The sequence below is a fragment of the Danio rerio genome, chromosome 20 (assembly GCF_052040795.2).
Source record: "Danio rerio strain M-AB ecotype USA chromosome 20, GRCz13ab, whole genome shotgun sequence".
NCBI lineage: Eukaryota > Metazoa > Chordata > Actinopteri > Cypriniformes > Danionidae > Danio > Danio rerio.
The window spans coordinates 33564125-33582327 of NC_141040.1; the positions used below are offsets into that span (position 1 = coordinate 33564125).

The 18203-nt window shown below is 35.8% G+C and overlaps 2 protein-coding genes across 8 annotated transcripts in view; both read left to right on the plus strand.

The window, feature by feature from the left end:
- The window catches only part of adam17b (ADAM metallopeptidase domain 17b), a 30872-nt gene extending 13475 nt beyond the window's left edge, over positions 1-17397 (plus strand). Inside the window, exons 7-20 of one of the 3 annotated variants that reach the window (XR_015518513.1) lie at positions 1848-1934; positions 2026-2136; positions 3252-3396; positions 3482-3573; positions 6154-6306; positions 6392-6591; positions 8006-8109; positions 8918-9052; positions 9155-9285; positions 9396-9474; positions 9557-9645; positions 11523-11579; positions 11665-15451; positions 16064-17397. Coding sequence is in view for 2 of the 3 variants with exons in the window: in XM_087298323.1 (XP_087154449.1) it covers positions 1848-1934; positions 2026-2136; positions 3252-3396; positions 3482-3573; positions 6154-6306; positions 6392-6591; positions 8006-8109; positions 8918-9052; positions 9155-9285; positions 9396-9474; positions 9557-9645; positions 11523-11579; positions 11665-12051 (1770 nt within the window). In the remaining variant the exon portion in view is untranslated. Of the gene's footprint in view, positions 1-1847; positions 1935-2025; positions 2137-3251; positions 3397-3481; positions 3574-6153; positions 6307-6391; positions 6592-8005; positions 8110-8917; positions 9053-9154; positions 9286-9395; positions 9475-9556; positions 9646-11522; positions 11580-11664 lie in introns of all 3 variants that reach the window. The other 2 variants (XM_087298323.1, XM_087298322.1) reach the window with 2 other exon arrangements.
- Positions 17398-17824: 427 nt separating this feature from the next.
- Positions 17825-18203, plus strand: part of asap2b (ArfGAP with SH3 domain, ankyrin repeat and PH domain 2b) — a 56221-nt gene continuing 55842 nt past the window's right edge. The window contains exon 1 of one of the 5 annotated variants that reach the window (XM_087297247.1): positions 17825-18135. The gene's annotated coding sequence lies outside the window, so the exon portion shown is untranslated. The remainder of the gene's footprint in view (positions 18136-18203) is intronic. The other 4 variants (XM_087297252.1, XM_087297251.1, XM_087297249.1 and 1 more) reach the window with 4 other exon arrangements.

The window sequence follows — 18203 nt, forward strand, 5'->3', positions numbered from 1 at the left end:
AGTAATTATGTTGAATAAGCTAATTTTACATAACTAGGTTGAACAAACAGCAAAATATTTTTTGAGTATTTATTACATTAAAGTTGCCATGGGTAATTTCTTAATGTATTAATAAATAAATAGATTTAATCATATTAAATTATGCAATTGCACAATCAAAGCATAATTCATTTTTAAACGCAATAGAAATCAATGCCAAATACACTAGTAAAGCTGCTTCTGCTGATGTCTTCTATCTATCAAGGATAGTGTATTTCTTTTTTAGATCCAATTAATTAACAATATTTAATAGGGATGTAACAATATTGTAAATACCGTCATACCGCAATAGTAATTTTTTTCAATATTAAAGTAGGCGCATGACTCAATAAAACTATATTTCTGACAAAAGTTTGCTTAGGCAAATGAAGCGAACGGGAGGTAGCGGGAACTACAATTCCCATAAGCCTAGGCTTGGCCATCATCCTTTGCGGTCTGTTGTTACTACAAATCCAATAATGGAGAAATGGAGTGTGTTGCTAGTAGCGGGGAAGAAAAAGAGCTGGAAATTATCAAACCTAAAGCGGGTTTTAAATCGGATGTGTGGAAGCATTTCGGTTTCTTTCTAAAAAGATACGAAAAAGGAGAAAAGGTGACAGACAAAGAAAAGTACAGTATGCAGGCACTGCCAGACTGTAATGAAATATAAGTCGGGAATACGACTAAAAACAGTCATGGGGACTGCAGAACACAGCACACTTGTTAGATTGATGCAGACATTGACTTGTACCGCAAAGAGACCTCTATCTCACTCATGGCTTGTCCTCTCAAGTGGTTGAAAGACAATGCACAACGTTACCCACTGCTGTCAACCTTGGCTAAATCATATCTTTCAGTCCCAGATACCACAGTCCCAAATGAGAGGGTTTTTTCTGTTGCAGGGGACATGCCCAGAGATCCCAGCTTTTACCAGATTATAGTTATATGATAATTTTCCTAAAAAAACCCATCTCTATCTAAGTGAGTGAGTGATTAAATGTTGAATGTGATGAGTTTTCAACTAAACTAAACTAACTAAATTGAAACTTAATTTTTTTTATATGGTTTAATAGTTTTTTGTTTGGTTTAAAAGTTCCTGTTTCGAAAATTACAGATAGATGGCTAATTTGTATGTCATTAATATGTTCAATGCTAAGGTAAATAAACACTTTTGGCACTTTTTTCGAGTCTTTTCATTAGTTTTGTTTTTCCTGTAAATTATTCAATAAATACCGTACTGTGCCATTCATACCGAGGTATTATCGTACCATGAAATTCTGATACCGTTACATCCCTAATATTTAATCAAAACATTTAATTCAGGCTGCTTGTTTGCAGCTCAACAATAAAACAAACTACCGAAAAACTACACCTCTTCTAAGATGGTCTGGTGGGCCAAATTAAATGTTAACAAGAACCAACCTAGTCTGGGCATCTCTGGTGTAGACGGTGACTCTTTAGTTGAATTGATGGACACTGAAAGTATATACTGTAAATTAGACAAATTTGTCATTGCTGTATTATTCAATTGAATTTGTTATCATTTTATCATTTTTGTTGTTTCTTTCTTTCAAAGTGTATTAAATTATGTTAAACATAATTTGACAATGTTTAAATAAGTTGACAATGTTTAAATGAAAAATTGTTGTTAAAAAAAACATATTTATTGGTCATCTAGCTGAATAAAATCTGACCCACCATCACTTATTATAGGCAATGTACCAAACACTACATAAGATCTTATATATTGATTAAAAAACTGACAACTGAGACGAAAGTAGTGTTAAATAGTTTCCGATGTCTAACAGATTAGCCTTTGATGTTTTCAGATTGAGCTGATTGATCGTGTGGATGACATTTACCGCAATACCTCTTGGGATGATGAGTACAAAGGTTATGGAGTTCAGATTCAGCAGGTGAGCAATGAGGAGAACATGGTAAAAAATAAGATTAAAAAGTCAATAAAATGCTAGATTGGAGCAGGGAATGTTTTTCTGTGTTTTCCAGATCATAATTAACATGACACCCACACAAGTAGAACCTGGAGGTGCTCACTTCAACATGAAAGGCACTCCTGTCAAGGACAAATATGTCTGGGACGTCAAGAAGCTCTTGGAGGTGAGAGGCACTGAAGCCGAAGCTGTAGAAGCAAACAACTGAAGCGTCTTCTCTTTATTTTGTGTAGTGAACATCTGAAACCATTAGATTTGCAAGAATATTATTGTTTTTATGGTATTTGAGAAGTATTTTAGGGTATAATAAGGTTCATGGGTAACATAACCTATAATTTGAATGTAAATCTTGAAATTGTTTATTCAAGTCTTTAAATAGCTACAATTCAAAGGTTTTGTGTCAGTGAGGCTGTTTCAACATTTTTGAAAGACGTCTCATGATCTCTAATGTTACATTTATTACACAATTCATGCTGTAAAATATTATTTACTGTCATCATGACAAAGATAAAATAAATCAGTTATTAGAAATGAGTTATTAAAACTTATGTTTAGAAATGTGTTAAAAAAATCTCTCTGTTAAACAGAAATTGGTTAATAAAATAAACGGGGGCTAATAATTCAGGGGGGCTAATAATTCTGACTTCAACTGTAAATGTCTTTGCACTTTATCCATTTAATGCATTCTTGTGCAATACATTTTTTAACCATTGAACAGTGAATTAGTTACAGAGTTACAGTACAGACTGTCTGTATTTAGACACGGTGCTAATATTTGCTTTGTTTGATCAGATTCAATTAAATTCTTCTTTATTTCTGTAGCTCTTTTACAATGTAGATTGTCAAAGCAGCTTAACATAGAAGTTTTAGTAAATTGACATTGAAACTGTGTCAGTCCAGTTTTCAGAGTTGAAGTTCAGTTTAGTTCAGTTCAGTGTGGTTTAAATTTCACTGCTGGAAGTTTAAACACTGAAGAGTAAATCCATCGATGCGCAGCTCCACAAGTCCCAAACCAAGCAAGCCAGTTGTGACAAACAAACTTCATCAAGTGACGAAAATGAAGGAAAAAAACCTTGAAAGACACCAGTCTCAGATCGAAAGTAGATGATGGAAACATGTTCTTATTTTCAACTGGTGTTTTAATCCACTTCTTTTCTTCATTTTTTCTGTTGACCACTGCATTTATCAACAAAAGTGCATTCCTACATAATTTCAAAGTGAATAATGTTCAGATTGAGGTCTTAATTAAAAATAAGTCTTTTTTTTATCTTCCTTCTGCAGCAATTTAGCATTGACATCGCTGATAATGCATCGCAGGTGTGTTTGGCTCATCTGTTCACCTATCAGGATTTTGATGAAGGCACACTGGGATTGGCTTATGTGGCTCCTTCCAAACCAGGCTTTCCTGGAGGTCTTTGTTCTGAGAGTGAGTAAAAATATAATTTGTGGAGAAATAAAGGTGGCGGAATGTTCCTCTCTCTTAGACATTTTGTTTTTGTGTCTCTCTTAAGAGTGTCCTCCATCGGGAAATGACAACCGTGCAATTTACCTCAACACTGGACTGACCAGCACCAAAAATTATGGGAAAACCATTCTTACCAAGGCGAGTAGATGTTGAAACAAATCTGCTAGTCACTGGGTACATTTACATGGACACCAATAATCTGAATTTAATATGATTAAGACATTACTCTGATTAAGAGTCTACAACGTACACAGTCACTTTTGATGACCTTAATCTGACTAAAGTCATAATCAAAACAGAAATTGATTTAAGACATGTGGAGTTTGTCGATTTTAGTTGCATCATTGAAGTGCAGTAGTTTGATAGTTTATATATACATATGCCTGTTTGAAACTATTCTCTGCACCTGCCGAGTCGGTGAAGGACTATAGACACTGCAAATGCAGTGTTTTTTGCTCTCTCCCAGCAGTTCATACTCTCATCCAATACCTCGGTTTGTCACGAAATGACATGAAACTCTATAGAAAATGTGGATAGCGTGGTGACGCAATGATGTTAATTGAATTATGTGCCACAACATGTAAAATGGGATAATGAAACGAACATTCAAAAAACAACTCATGCAAAGACCTTAATCATATTATTGTCTTATCCGCTTGTTAAGTGGTGACGTGTTGCTGACGTATGTAATACTGTTTCTGGGTCCAAGCCGCCACTCATTTGAGTTGAGAAATCATTCGCTTATGATAACTTTTTATTCATATCACACATTAAAGTTAATTTTATATAAAGTCATAGTGTACACAACAATCTCTGGGCTTGCTGCATCACAAATACCAACATTTTAGCAATTTATAAAAAAATGAATCACTTTTCTGGCCATTGGATATTAGGCATGGACATATATATTGCGATTAGTGATTTTCGAAAGTATTAAATCACTTAGTAAACGTTTATTATTACCATTTGACGAGTCTCCCCATTCAGTTGAATAGAGTGCTTGGACCCGGTAGCTGATTCGAGTGATGTCACACTTAACGAGGGGATTCAGATTAAGGCAAATAATTTGATTACTGATGTCCATTTAAATATAGTCACTGTCATTAAGTACAGTGGAAAAAAGTATCCACCACCAACTTTTAAGACCATTTATTTCTGGTAGTTAAATGATGCTGGTTTTAGCTTTAACAACAATGGCAGGACCAGGAATATTGTAAAACACAATTAAGATATTAATATAATAATATAATTTAATGTGTGTAAACTATTACACGCTAAGGGTGTCACGATCCTCCAAATTCTCGATTCGATTATATTTTCGATTCTGAAGGCACGATTCGATTCGATTTTCGATTATGAATAATTAATTAATTTATGACCAATTAATTATTTGTAGCCTACCGTTTAAACTACCTGACCTGCATGGTCTTTGTTTTACCCATAAACAAATCATACAGTAAATGAATAAAGGCAAGTTACACACATAATTACCACCTGTCAATCACTTTTTCTGCGGGACTCGTGAATAGGCAGTGATCTGTGTCGTTATAATGGCGTCGGTAAAAAAGAGGCACAACCAACAGGAACCAGCCAGTATCTGAGGTGTTCGCTAAAATGACTAAGTACAAGTGAGTGAAAGATTGAAGCAGTCGTCTGACTCGAGCGCATGGCTGTGTGCGTCTGTGTCTGTGTGGTCACGTGATGTGCATTTTCAGAGGTAGTAAGGAAGGAGGGCTGCTCAGAAATGCTACAAGCCACTGTGGATGTCAAATCGTTGTCGTTATAAATTGCCATTTAAAAACAAAGACAATGTAAACAGGGCCTGAGTGTGTACTTTTCGCGAGCGGATTTGCAACGGGGGCGGGCGGAGGATCGCGATGCCGGTGTTGTCTATCGGACGAACCGTACGTAATACGTACAAAGCAGAGCTTGCAAAACTGTGTTTTTTTTTTTTGTCGACAACACGAACGTTGTCAACATAACTCACTGGAAATCCAAAATGCTTACACACCGGCGACTTCATTGAAGGAGGAGAGGATTTAAGTTCTGTCGACGGGTCTCCTGCTTCTGCAGTTTAACAAGCACTTTAACAAGCCTGTTTTTTTCCCTGCTTGGCAAGCCAAGCTGACGTGACATGGGGGCGTGGCAGCATCGACGATTCTATTTTTTGATTCGATAATCGAAATTGAGCATAAATTTCGATCGATTTCGATTAAAAATCGAAATCGTGACACCCCTATTACACGCATTACTAATAACATAGCAAAAACGCAACAAACACTGAAAATAAACGTATAAAATCATCATAAAATTAACCCAAAACTAATGAAAAACTACAATAGTTACACCCTTTCTAAAATAAAAATATAAGACAAAAAAAAAAAAAAAAAAAAAAATATATATATATATATATATATATATATATATAGTGAATAAAAAGCACAGATCAATATTCAAATTTATATTTAAAATATTAAGTTCAGTTTTAAATAAAAAAATTATAATAAAATGTAAAATTGCAAGAGTTTAATATAATAGTAAAAAATCTAAGCAATTTAACAATTTAAATCATTTGAAATAATAAATAAATTCATTGATAGATAAATAAATAAATGTTCCATATATTACAGAAAATACCCTTGAGATACCTCGAGATGTATAATAATAAAATTGTGTGGAAGCTAAACTGATTTAATTCATTAATTATTTTGACTACAGGAAGCAGATTTGGTCACCACCCACGAGCTCGGCCACAATTTCGGCGCTGTTCATGACCCAGATGATATGTCATACTGCGCTCCCCGAGAGGACCAGGGAGGCAAATATGTGATGTACCCCATTGCGGTTAGCGGGGACCACACCAACAATAAAGTACGTCCTTCGCTAATGTCTGTTCAGCAATTCAAAACGTCACATGATCATCCTGTAAGTGTTCTGTTTTTGAACTGGCCTGCAGTTATTTTCAAACTGCAGTAAGATGTCCATAGCAAAGAGGCTGAGGGCCAAAGCCTCCACTTGCTTCAAGGAGAGGAACAGTAATGTGTGCGGAAACTCACGGGTGGAGGAAGGTGAAGAGTGTGACCCTGGACTGCTCCACCTCAACAGTGACCTCTGCTGCACTGCAAACTGCAAACTGAAACCAGGCGTACAGTGCAGGTACAGCGCCTCCATGTGGACTTATTATGAATGTGCAGTTATGTGATGATAAAGACTGATCAGCGAAAAACTAAAAAGCACTGTTCATTTAAAGTGTGGATGCCCCTTTCCACCATATTTATCGGGTGCACCGGTTTTCTACACAATCCAAAGACATACGCTATAGGTGAATTGGATTAACTTAATTGGCTGTAGTGAATGTGAGTGTGTATGGGTGTTTCCCAGTACTGGGTTGCAGCCAGCTGGAAGGGCATCCACTGTGTAAAACATATGCTGGATAAGTTGGCGGTTCATTATTTATTTATATATATATATATATATATATATATATATATATATATATATATATATATATATATATATATATATATATATATATATATATATATATGATATGGTCATAATTTGGACTTTTTGTCTCAAAACTCTGACTCAAAAAGAATTTAAATGTAAACTTTTAATCCTATAAATGACTGAAAACCTATGAATATATTTATAGATATACATTTTATGTCATGATTATTACAAAAAGGAACCCTCAAAAAATTGGCCACTCTTTACTCACCCTCATGTGGTTTAAAACCTTTATTATTTTCCCTATTCTGTTGAACACAAAAGAAGATATTTTTAAATTTGGAAATAAACTGAAAATCTGTAATCATTTTGACTTTCATTGTAGGAACGACAAATGCTATGGTATTAGTTTACTATGGTAAACGAATGGTTAGAGGTTTTCATTTTTCTTCAAAACAACTTCTAAGTTAAATGTGTTAAAATTAAATTATTTGTGTTAAAATAATTCAACACAAAAACTTATACAGGTTTGGAACATGTAAAAAGTGAGAAAATTGTTACAAAATGTTTAGTTTCGGGTGAACTATAACTTCAAGTTCATACTATTGTGTCTAGGCTTGGCCTAACCCCAACCAATCAAAAAGACATCCCTATTATTCAATATATTTTTTCTACAATTTGTACATTGAAACACAACTAAGTGGAATGGTTGTAGACTGCTTTAAAACCAATCAAAAAATAAAACCAGAAAATTGAAGTTGTTTCCTGTTTTTGATTGGCTGTATAGTTCTCTAGAAAGTAGAAAATTTTTGATTGTCCATCCAAATTAATTATAAGTAAAAAACGAGAGAAAAACTTAAAATACTATCCACATGATAAGAGATCCTGAACATTCCCAAAAATATAGAAAAATATTTTTGGGCACAAATGATGTAAAAGTTACATTTATGATTTACTAAATTAAGATTATGCATGACTTATTTTACACAATAAAGCCAAAAAAATAATGCACTCCCATTTATCTATATCATTTTTAAATGCAACTGGTCAGTGAATAATTGAAGACAGATTCATGTTTGCATAAATTTGTGTCTGTAAGTTTTGTCTTTTTTGACATCAGTGACAGGAACAGCCCCTGCTGCAAAGACTGCAGGTTTGAGAAGCAGAACAAGGTTTGTCAGGAGCCAATGGAGGCCACCTGCAAAGGAAGATCTAATTGCTCAGGTGAGGCGGCAGAACCTGATCAACATGTTTTAGGGATGTTTAAATACTATTATGCTATTTATTTATTTTTTTTAAATACTTTTTTGTTTCATTATAACATTTTTGTTTCAATTTTAACTGATTTCAGTTACATGCCGAGTAAACATTTTCTGAGTTTTTGTTGTTGTTCTTCCACTTGCATTTAAATTTTATCTTGATATTTATTATTATTTATATTTATTTTATTCTCAAGATTTAAAAAGAAATGTAATAATTGATGCATTTTGGTACTATTAATATATTTTACTTTACTCTGGAGATTAAAAGATATTCTGTTTTTGATAAAATCTACACTTACTTACTCCCAGGCTCGTTTATATCGAGGTAGATATTTTAGCTGCACCATATTAGTGTTTCATAACATCTACCACCAACATGGAGGAGCAGGACATACACACATACACTACGAACAATTTAGCTTATTCAGTTCACCAAAAGTGCATGTCTTTGGACTGTGGGGGGACTTGGAGCACCCGAAGGAAACCCATGTGAACATGGGGAGAACATGCAAACTCCACACAGAAATTCCAACTGACCCAGCAGGGGCTCAAATCAGCAACCTTCTTGCTGTGAGGCAACAGTGCTACCCACTGTGTCACCCTGCCGCAAAACAAAATACTCAATTACCTAATTTTGTTCTACCTAATTTTTTTTATTGTGTCTGGTAAATTTTCTATCACTAAATTTTTCTATCACTAGCCATTGGCAGATGTAGCCATTAACTGATGTCATTTATCCTTACTCAAAGTTGCTCTTGTGTTTGTGAAAGGGTACGGCAGTGAGTGTCCTCCACCAGAGAATCTGCCCAATAAGACCATCTGTGTGGACAACGGCCGCTGTCTGAATGGAGAGTGTATCCCCTTTTGCGAGGCCGTCAAGAACCTGCAGTCCTGTGCTTGCAATGGTAAACTCCCGTTCAGCTCATAATGTCTGTACTGTACATAAAAGTAGAGTTTCAACGTCAATGAAGCCTTATTCCACACTCTTTTTGTATGTAATTCTTCAGAGACGCACAACTCTTGTAAAGTTTGCTGCAAGGATAAAAACGGTGTTTGCGCTCCTTATATTGGTGACAAGGGCAGCCCTCTCTTTCTGCGCAAAGGCAAACCTTGCACTGTGGGTTTTTGTGATGGCGCGGTGAGTCTGTAAAAGCCACTCTTCATTCACAAATCAATTGCAGTAGTTTTCAAGACAGTTGAAGACAGTTTTGCATTCATTGAATCAAATATTTGTTTATTTTCTTTCAGGGCAAATGCATGAAACAGGTCCAGGATGTTATTGAGAGGCTGTGGGATTTCATTGAGAAGTTGGACATCAATACTTTTGGTAAGCTGACTGTAAACACAGTGATTTCATCTCACTCAAAAGCCAATGAAGATGTGAGATGTGTGTGTCTGTGTGTTTTCAGGGAAGTTTCTGGCAGATAACATTGTTGGCTCAGTGGTGGTTTTCTCACTTCTCTTCTGGATTCCTCTCAGCATTCTGGTGCATTGTGTGGTGAGTTTTCACCATCGACATGTTCACCTTAGTTTGTTGTAGTAGCTAAACAAAACATTCAAAGCTATTATGGGTTTTTGAAAATGGGTTCACTTCCATGCAGTGTGTAACACAGCTCTAAGTGAATGATAACATCCAGCTGAGGTTTAAAACTAGTGCACCGTGATTAAAATGATTGATTCTTTAATGAAAAAGTTGACTCAGAGTGAAATAAATGAGTCGTGTTGAGTTTGGATATTTTGCTTGAACACATTGACGTCAATATGGTACATCAACAAACAAGTAGCACCGGATTCAGGAAAACGTGAACTCGTCTTTCCCGTTAGACACTAGCAGAGGATGGGGGATCATGGGACTGATCATGATGAAGATGACGATCACTGTTGAAGATTCGGCTGTGGGGAATAAAGGGTTAAAATTCATTTTTACAACAATATCACAGTATAGCCAACCGTGTGCTGTGTTTGTTCCTGTCATTTTTCTGATTTTTGATACAATAACCTACACTGCAATGCGGGATTCGCCGGCTATTCGCTATTAAAGGAAGGAGCAGCAGAGACTATTATGTATGGGACTTTGTCAGACATTGACAGGGACTTTGTCAGTAACTGTTGCATTTCATATGGACCAGTTTGTTCTTTCTCTGGATCATAACATGTAAGTGTGAATAAAATGGTTGCCTCGTTTTCTGTAGTTTGCAAGTATGTGTTTAATTGTGTCTAGTAACTTGTAGTCGCTCCGCGCGGCTTGTAATCAATAACCTATTATAGATCAGTGCTTGTACTGTATCTCTCAGGTTAAATCTTTATGGGGCTATTCACATAATGCGTCCAAAACCACGTTGAAAATCCGACACTTGCTTCTTCCTTTAACAATTTAAATGAGTTTCTGAACTCACAATCCTTTGCCTTTTGTTGTTTTATAGCCATCAGCAGCTGTTTCTCACACATGCGGCGTGGTCAATTTTCAAAATAGTTCAACTTTTGACACTGCGGGGATTATTACTGATTGTATGTCGTTGCTATTACTTGAGGTTAGGGTTAAGAGTAGAGTAATATGCTGGTGTTTTACTGCATTGCTTTATTGCATTCCTGCATTGGGCTGTCACGTATACCCTGCACTCTGAGTACTTCATTGTTGCGCTGGACATTTCTCTGTCTCGCGCTGAACCCAGTCGACCAATCATAAAGACTGGGTCCTCGGACAAATTACAGCAGATTAGCCTGATGCAAAGGAGGGGTTTGGGAACAAATAAATCGCTGAACAAATCATATCATGGGATAATTAGGTAAAAATAAATGCATATTATATGCAATCAGTCGTCTTTATCAGCCTGTTGTTGGAGACCCCCAAAACCAAAAAAATATCTTTTAAAATGCATAATAGGGGCTCAGAACAAAGCAAAACAAGAGAAATTAATATATATAATCACACACAAAACATCCTTTTTCACGAGGAACAAAAGCAAAAGAGTTAAATCAATCCCAGAAAAACACAATACAAAACAATTAACACATCGCAATTTAGTCTAAGAGCAATTGAAGTTTTATCAACAACAGACAACACAGAATTTAGATACCAAGAGCAAAACAAAAAAAGGAAACACTGACATTCACATCAGAAATATCATTCATATTTTTCAGATTCATCTAATGACACAATTTCACATGCTTATTATGCAAAGAAATGATAAGGGAATAAGCAACAGCCAGTCCCAGCATAGACTTGGGGTCAAAGAGAGAATGTGTGTTTTTGCTTTTATTATGACATGATAATATTTAGACATATTTAGACATGAAACAAAGTGAGATAAATCTGTTGGCCGAGACTTGAACTTTTTGTATGAACAAATTCCTTATTTTATTTTATTTTTTTAGGATAAGAAACTTGATCAGCAGTATGAGCTGAGCACAAAGCCACTCTTCTACCCCAGCGTAAGTACCAATCAGATCAAAGCTACTTTCATTTCATACTTTTCATTCTTTTCAAACGCCTGACTGTGTTTATACATCGCCCCAGAATGCTGAGTTGCTGAGCAGTCTAGAATCAGCCTCGGTGCGGATCTTCAAACCTCCGTCATCTGCGGGCTCCTCAGTGGTGCCACGCTTCCATGCATGTGGTCCTCTGCAGACCAGCACTCCACCCGTCTCCATCTCTCAAGTGGCTCCAGCCCCTATCCAAACCCCAACCCCGTGTCCACTCCCAAACATAGAGCCTCAACGCATGGCCACCATCAAAGAAGACCCCAGCTATGATTCCCACCTGGATCAAGTCCTAGGAGAAGACTTTCCTACCTCCGGCTCAGTGTCACGGTCATTTGATGATCTGACGGAGAACCGAGAGAACGCCATGTCCTTCAGAGTAAACCGGCATCCACAGAGCAACAGCAAGGAGACTGAATGCTGAAGCACCAAGTAGGCTTTTATTTTGAAATGCACACAGTTAAACACACAAGCTGCGTCCGAAATCACCTACTACACGAGTATGTACTGCATTTGAATTTACTACACAATGATCTTCTATATAGTATGAATGTGAGTAGTATAGAGTACTACATCCATCATTAGTCATTATCACGTGAACTACCTGCGTCAGTTGCGTCGCTTGACTGATTAATTATCTTACATTGCATAGCGTAGCGTCTATTGGATGCACACTTCAGAGACATAACTAGAAAGTAGAAGGTCATCTGGGTACTTCTTGCCAGTGTTTGAAAAATAGTGAAAAATAGTTACAGTTACTAGTTACTTTATTTAAAAAGTAACTTAGTTATATACACCAAAAAGTAATGCATTACGGTTAAAAGTAATTTTGAGTTGCTTTTTTCAAAGAACATTTTTAATGCCCCTATAACGTCACTTCAGTGCTGCATGGAGAATACACAGTTTTAATTTGCAGTCTCACAACTAAAACACAAAACATACTTAAATAAAAAGTCATTTTTAAAACACTCATCATAACACACTCGTCATAAAAGTTTGTGTTTTATCCTTAAACATGTTCCTTTACAGCTTAAATATGAAAATAGCGACAATATACTACAAACACAAAACCTTTATGAAATAAATAAATGAAAGTGATCTGAATTATCATTCAGAATCAATATGGTGAAACTCAGCACCCAAAAAACTGCTATTATAGACAACCATTCATTTTATTTATTAATGATAGTAACGATTGAGTCTCTTGGTCTCTCACACGCACAATTAGGCTACCTCGCACGCATTTGGTCTCTCTCGCACACACTCTGCCTGTTAAACTTGCATTCAGTCTCTCTTTTGGACACACACTTGGCCTCTCTCGCACGCACCTGGTCTCTGCTTTCACTTTACTTTTGTTCAGTCTGGCGCCTTGTACACGACGCGTCTTCTTTACGATGGTTGGTTGGCATCCACCAATCACACAATGCGTCACTACTATAAACAGGAAGATGTAGATTAGACTGCAGCCAAAATTTTTTAATTTTCCAAAACGCATCATATTGTAACGGTAACAGAGTTAATATATTTAAAAAGTAATGCGTTGCAGTATTAGTTACTGTCAAAAGTAATGCTGTTACTGTAGCGCATTACTAGTTTCGCGTTGTTGCCCAACACTGCTCCTCGCATACTGTTTTTTAAATACTGCATTGTAAAACCCAAAAAGTTAAGGTAACTCAAACCGTTTGAGGAAACCAATTGTTACAAACCATTTAAGTTCAAAACTAATTCTAATGAGTGCTGTGAACATAATCCATTTGAGTAAATGAAGCAATTTGAGCACAGTAAAACCCAATAAATGAAGAGAACTCAAACCAACTGAGTACTGTAAAACCCAATAAGTTAAGTCAACTTAAACCGTTGGAGGAAACCAATTGCAACAAACCATTTGAGTTAAGAAAACTAACCTATATGAGTGCTGTGAACTTACTCCATTTAAGTTGAAGTAATGAGGTAATTAATGAACTCATTACCTTCAACACTGAGTTCAAAACTCTTTTCAAATGAGTAGAGTTAACTTTTAGTCAATTTTGAGTTAACTACACTCATTTAATTTGATAAAGTTGACTGTTGAGTTTTACAGTTTATGAATTCGGACATAATACTCAGCTCACTTGCTGTTTTAAATATACTATATTGTAAGGAAGTATATGATTTCGGACGCAGCCAGCGGCATATAAATAAACTCTGTTTTGGCCCATGCACACTATAAAGATTCATATTTGTCCAATATCTGTTCATTTTACCCTTTAAAAGTTGAGCCAAATTAGTCTTTGGACATGATTAAAGGACTAGTTCACTTCTAAAATAAAAACTTCCAGCCTCTTGTCATCCAAGATTTCTTTCTTTCTTCAGATGAAAAAAAAAGGATTTTGAGGAAAACATTCCAGCATTTGTCTTCAATCCACAAAAGTTTGCATCCCAGAACTAGTCCAAGACAAGCTTTTGTGGTTAAAATAGTATGTTACATTACAAAATTTCATTCTTTTAAGAAAATGATGGATTGTATTGTTAGATAAGAAACTTATTCCTTGTCTGAGATTATGTAAAGCACTTTATAGCCGCAGTGAAACTGCAGTTCATACCATACAAGACCACTTAATGAAAACAATTCCTGGAAAGTTTACCTATAAAACTATTTCTTTATGACTGAAGAAACAAAGGCTTAATCATTTTGGATGACAAGGGAGTGAACAAATTATATACTATTCAACTATCTATTCTGAAAGTGGAATAATCCTTTAAAAAAACATTGATATTTTTTAATCCCCTTACACATGCACTTGCCGACACAGGCGTCTGTTGTTTTTGGTGTTTTCAGTAGTTTTGTTGTTTTTGTTTGTATGTTGTTGTTGTTGTTTAAGACTGAAACGAAGGTCTGGTTTTGTGTTGACACCTTGTGGTCAAACGAAGAAGTGCGTAAATAATTCAAAGCACATGTGTCAGAAGAGAACTCCATATTTGCTTCATGTGCACTGCCCTCACACCCCAACATATGCACAAAAACAGAGCATACCATGGGCTTTAGAGAGTGATTTCATAAAAAGGAATACCATTAATAAGGAATGTGAACAAAATGATAAAGGGAATATGATCGGGAATGTTCAAAGCTGAGCAGAACAAGCATTACACATTAAAGTGTACGTTTACAGCTCCAGTGTTGAAAATAACCAGAATGCAGTATGATTACATTGGGTAATTCACAAAAAAATAGAAACTTAATTTATTCACTGCCTCGTCATTCTATATCAATATCCTTCTTTGTTGAGTAATCTCTATAAGGGAGCTTACAAGCACACAAAAGCACAACTGAAGTATCCTAAAACTGATTCATTTGACAGTTTTGAGTTGACAATAAGTCAAGTCCTCCAAGTCTTATGATGGGACTTTGTGAAGAACAGGCTAAATCTAAATTAAATCTATTTTCCGGATTTCTTCATTTTAACCTGTTAGCATTTCAGTTTACTGCCCATTTTATATACAGGAATGCTAAGGGGTTAACTTTGTAATGTTTATTCAAAAGGTTATAACTAATCTTGCCAGTAAAACAACAGTGTTTTCTCTACTGGAATTAGCCATATTTCTTTAATTGTTTAGTCCGCTGGTAATGCTTGCTTGCTTTTGGATCTACCTCCATCCAGTTAACTGATGGATGGAACCAAATCTCCTATATTTTTTCTTGAATTCTTTTATCAGGCAAAGGACCATACAAATACAGTTAGGTCCATAAATATTTAGACATCGACACAATTCTAACATTCTTGACTCTATACACTAACACAATGGATTTAAAATAAAACAAACAAGAAGTGCTTTGACTGCAGACTGTGACTGTCAGCTTTAACATGAGGCTATTTACATCCAAATTTAGTGAACAGTGTAGGAATTACATCAGTTTGCTTACAGTATGTGCCTCCCACTTGTTAAGAGTCCAAAAGTTTTTGGACAATTGGCTTCTAAGCTGTTTCATGGCCAGGTGTGTGTTATTCCTTCATTATCCCAATTACAATGAGCAAAGAAAATGTCCAGAGTTCAAACTGTTTTAATGCTGCAGTCACACTAGAATTTGAGCTTGCAAAATTCTTTCGTACGGCGCTGTGAAAAATGCCGGGATTAAACAAGATGATTAGGCATTTTAAAAAGTGAGTGATTGCTCCATATTTTATATTTCTGTCCAGACAGTTCATGTTTTTATCTTTGATTGGTCTCATACAGTTACGTGAGGCGATTTTGCAGGTCAGAGTTCACAAAGCTTGAACGTTGCAACGCAGCGAACTGCAAAACTTGTCGCATGAGCTTGCGTTTCCGGTCTGCCGCATTTGCATGCGTATGAATGGAAGTCTATGGGGAGAAAAGTCTAGTGTGACGGCAGCCTAATTCCTACACCGTTCACCTGATTTGGATGTAAATACCCTGAAGTTAAAGCTGACAATCTGCAGTTAAAACACATATTGTTCTCTTCATTTAAATCCATTGTGTTAGTCTATAGACTAGAGCCAAATTGTGTCAATGTCCAAATATTAATGGACTTAACTGTATGTTGACCAATTCTTGAAGAAATGTTTTATTTTGCTTTTGTGATCAATGTGAAATGACTTCAATGTTGGTCTGTTCCTTCACAAAGCTTGCATATGAATAGACTTTAGGGTGAATAAATGTTTCCATTTTTGGGTGAACTGTCTGTTTAAAAGCGCTGGACCTTTATAAAGCAACGGAAAGCACAAATGATTCAGCGACTTCGCAATACATGGGAATTCATTGTTGCTAATCCTGTTAGAATTACGCAATATACAGCACACATTCAGTCCACACACTGTATCTCCACAGCCATATTTACACAGGACCAGCTTCATTTTTAAAGCTAAAACTACCCAATATTGCAATGTTTACAGGCCTGTTTTTGTCAAAGGGATTGAGAAGAGGCTAACAGATCTTGAGACCTGTTAAATATAGAACATATGTGTTATAATTAGTTATTTAACAGAATTGTTCTCGGACACTCACCAGCAAATTATGAGAACAATCTTGTGTTTTTATAGTGGATATTTTGCAAAAGACAATCAGATTTTTTTTAAGTGTTTTTAATATTTTCAGATATTTCTCTGCTTTAATTTGGGCTTTACTTGAATGTAACCCATTTCATTCGTTTTTTTAGATAGTGACTAGTCAAAATACAGACAATCTGTTTTTTCTGTTATGCTTTACAGCAACTTAATGTTTGTGACCGTATTCAAGAAAACACATCTTGAAGCTGCTCCGATAAGAATGTACTGAACACAGCTCTGAGATCAGATTTAAAAGTGCCTTGTATTTGTTTTGTTTTTTTGTCTCGTGAGTTTTTTTTACTTCGTGTTTTGTAATATTTCCAAGAAACATAAAGAAGTGATAAACTTTCATTTATATGTGGTTAAACAGTCAGTGAATCTTGTTCATCAATGTAACTATTGCGAATGTATTGGTGTTAATCTTGCAGAATACCAGCCCTAGGCCTACTAGTGTCATTTCTATGTAATAGATCACATGATGTCCCAATCCTGTAACCATGTTAAATTTGTATTCTCCGGTGTCAAATCCTGTGAAATATGTTTTGATGTTAAGAAGCCCGTAATACTCGACTGCATGGATTTCCCAAAGAGATGTGATATGGCAGGAGAAAAAGTATTGAATATTAGGACAGTGTTTGTATCAGTGTGTTGTTTGTATAATTTGATAGTTTTTGGTTTGGTATATTTTGCCAACTTTCCTTTTTAAATAAAACATCGCCTTAAATTCACTTTGAAATTTGTGACTTTTCTTCATGAAATAGTAATGTTTCTCCTAAATACGTTTCTATTTCTTCTTTTTGTTGACCTCCTGCTTTAATGAGAACTCCTTATATGAGATTCACCACAATTACCCAAACATCCAATCCATGGACATACACAATTTGTTATTGGAGCAACTGCGGTTTCACTCATACACACAAAAAAGGAAGAAAAACGACCTCGAATTACTTCACAGCTCAGGGACTTATTGAAAGTAATGTTGTGTATTGAAATTACTCCTTTGCATAGCCCATGGGTAACACAAAAATGATAAGTGGTTGTTTTCATATTTTTTCCATGGTGTTTGTTGGCTGGTTTAGCATAGAAATTAGATAATGATCTATCATGGTGGGTCCGTGTAAAGTGTAACGCTTTGCAGTGGTGAATTACCGAATCATTCATGCAAACGATTCCTTCAAATTGGCGGGTTCTTTCCAGCAGACTTCAGCTCAAATGGTAAACGTGAGGATCTGAAGGAATGCTTCGTAATTAAAGACAGGTGCGTTTGAAACAGCACAGCATAGTACTAATTTTTCTAAAACATGGTAACCTACATGGTAAAAACGTTTTTTTAACAATAACGTGAAGGAAAAAACGCCTTTGTCTGTGACATGCCTCAATTTATAAGAGTTTTCTTTGGAAAAATAAAATCGTGACGTGTGGACAGTCGACGTTGCTGGCAGTTTCATTTTCATCACACCATGACGGTAAGACTCAATTCTTGTTTTTGGCGCGTTTATTGAAGAGTTTGGTTTAGATCAGTCCAGTCAGTGCT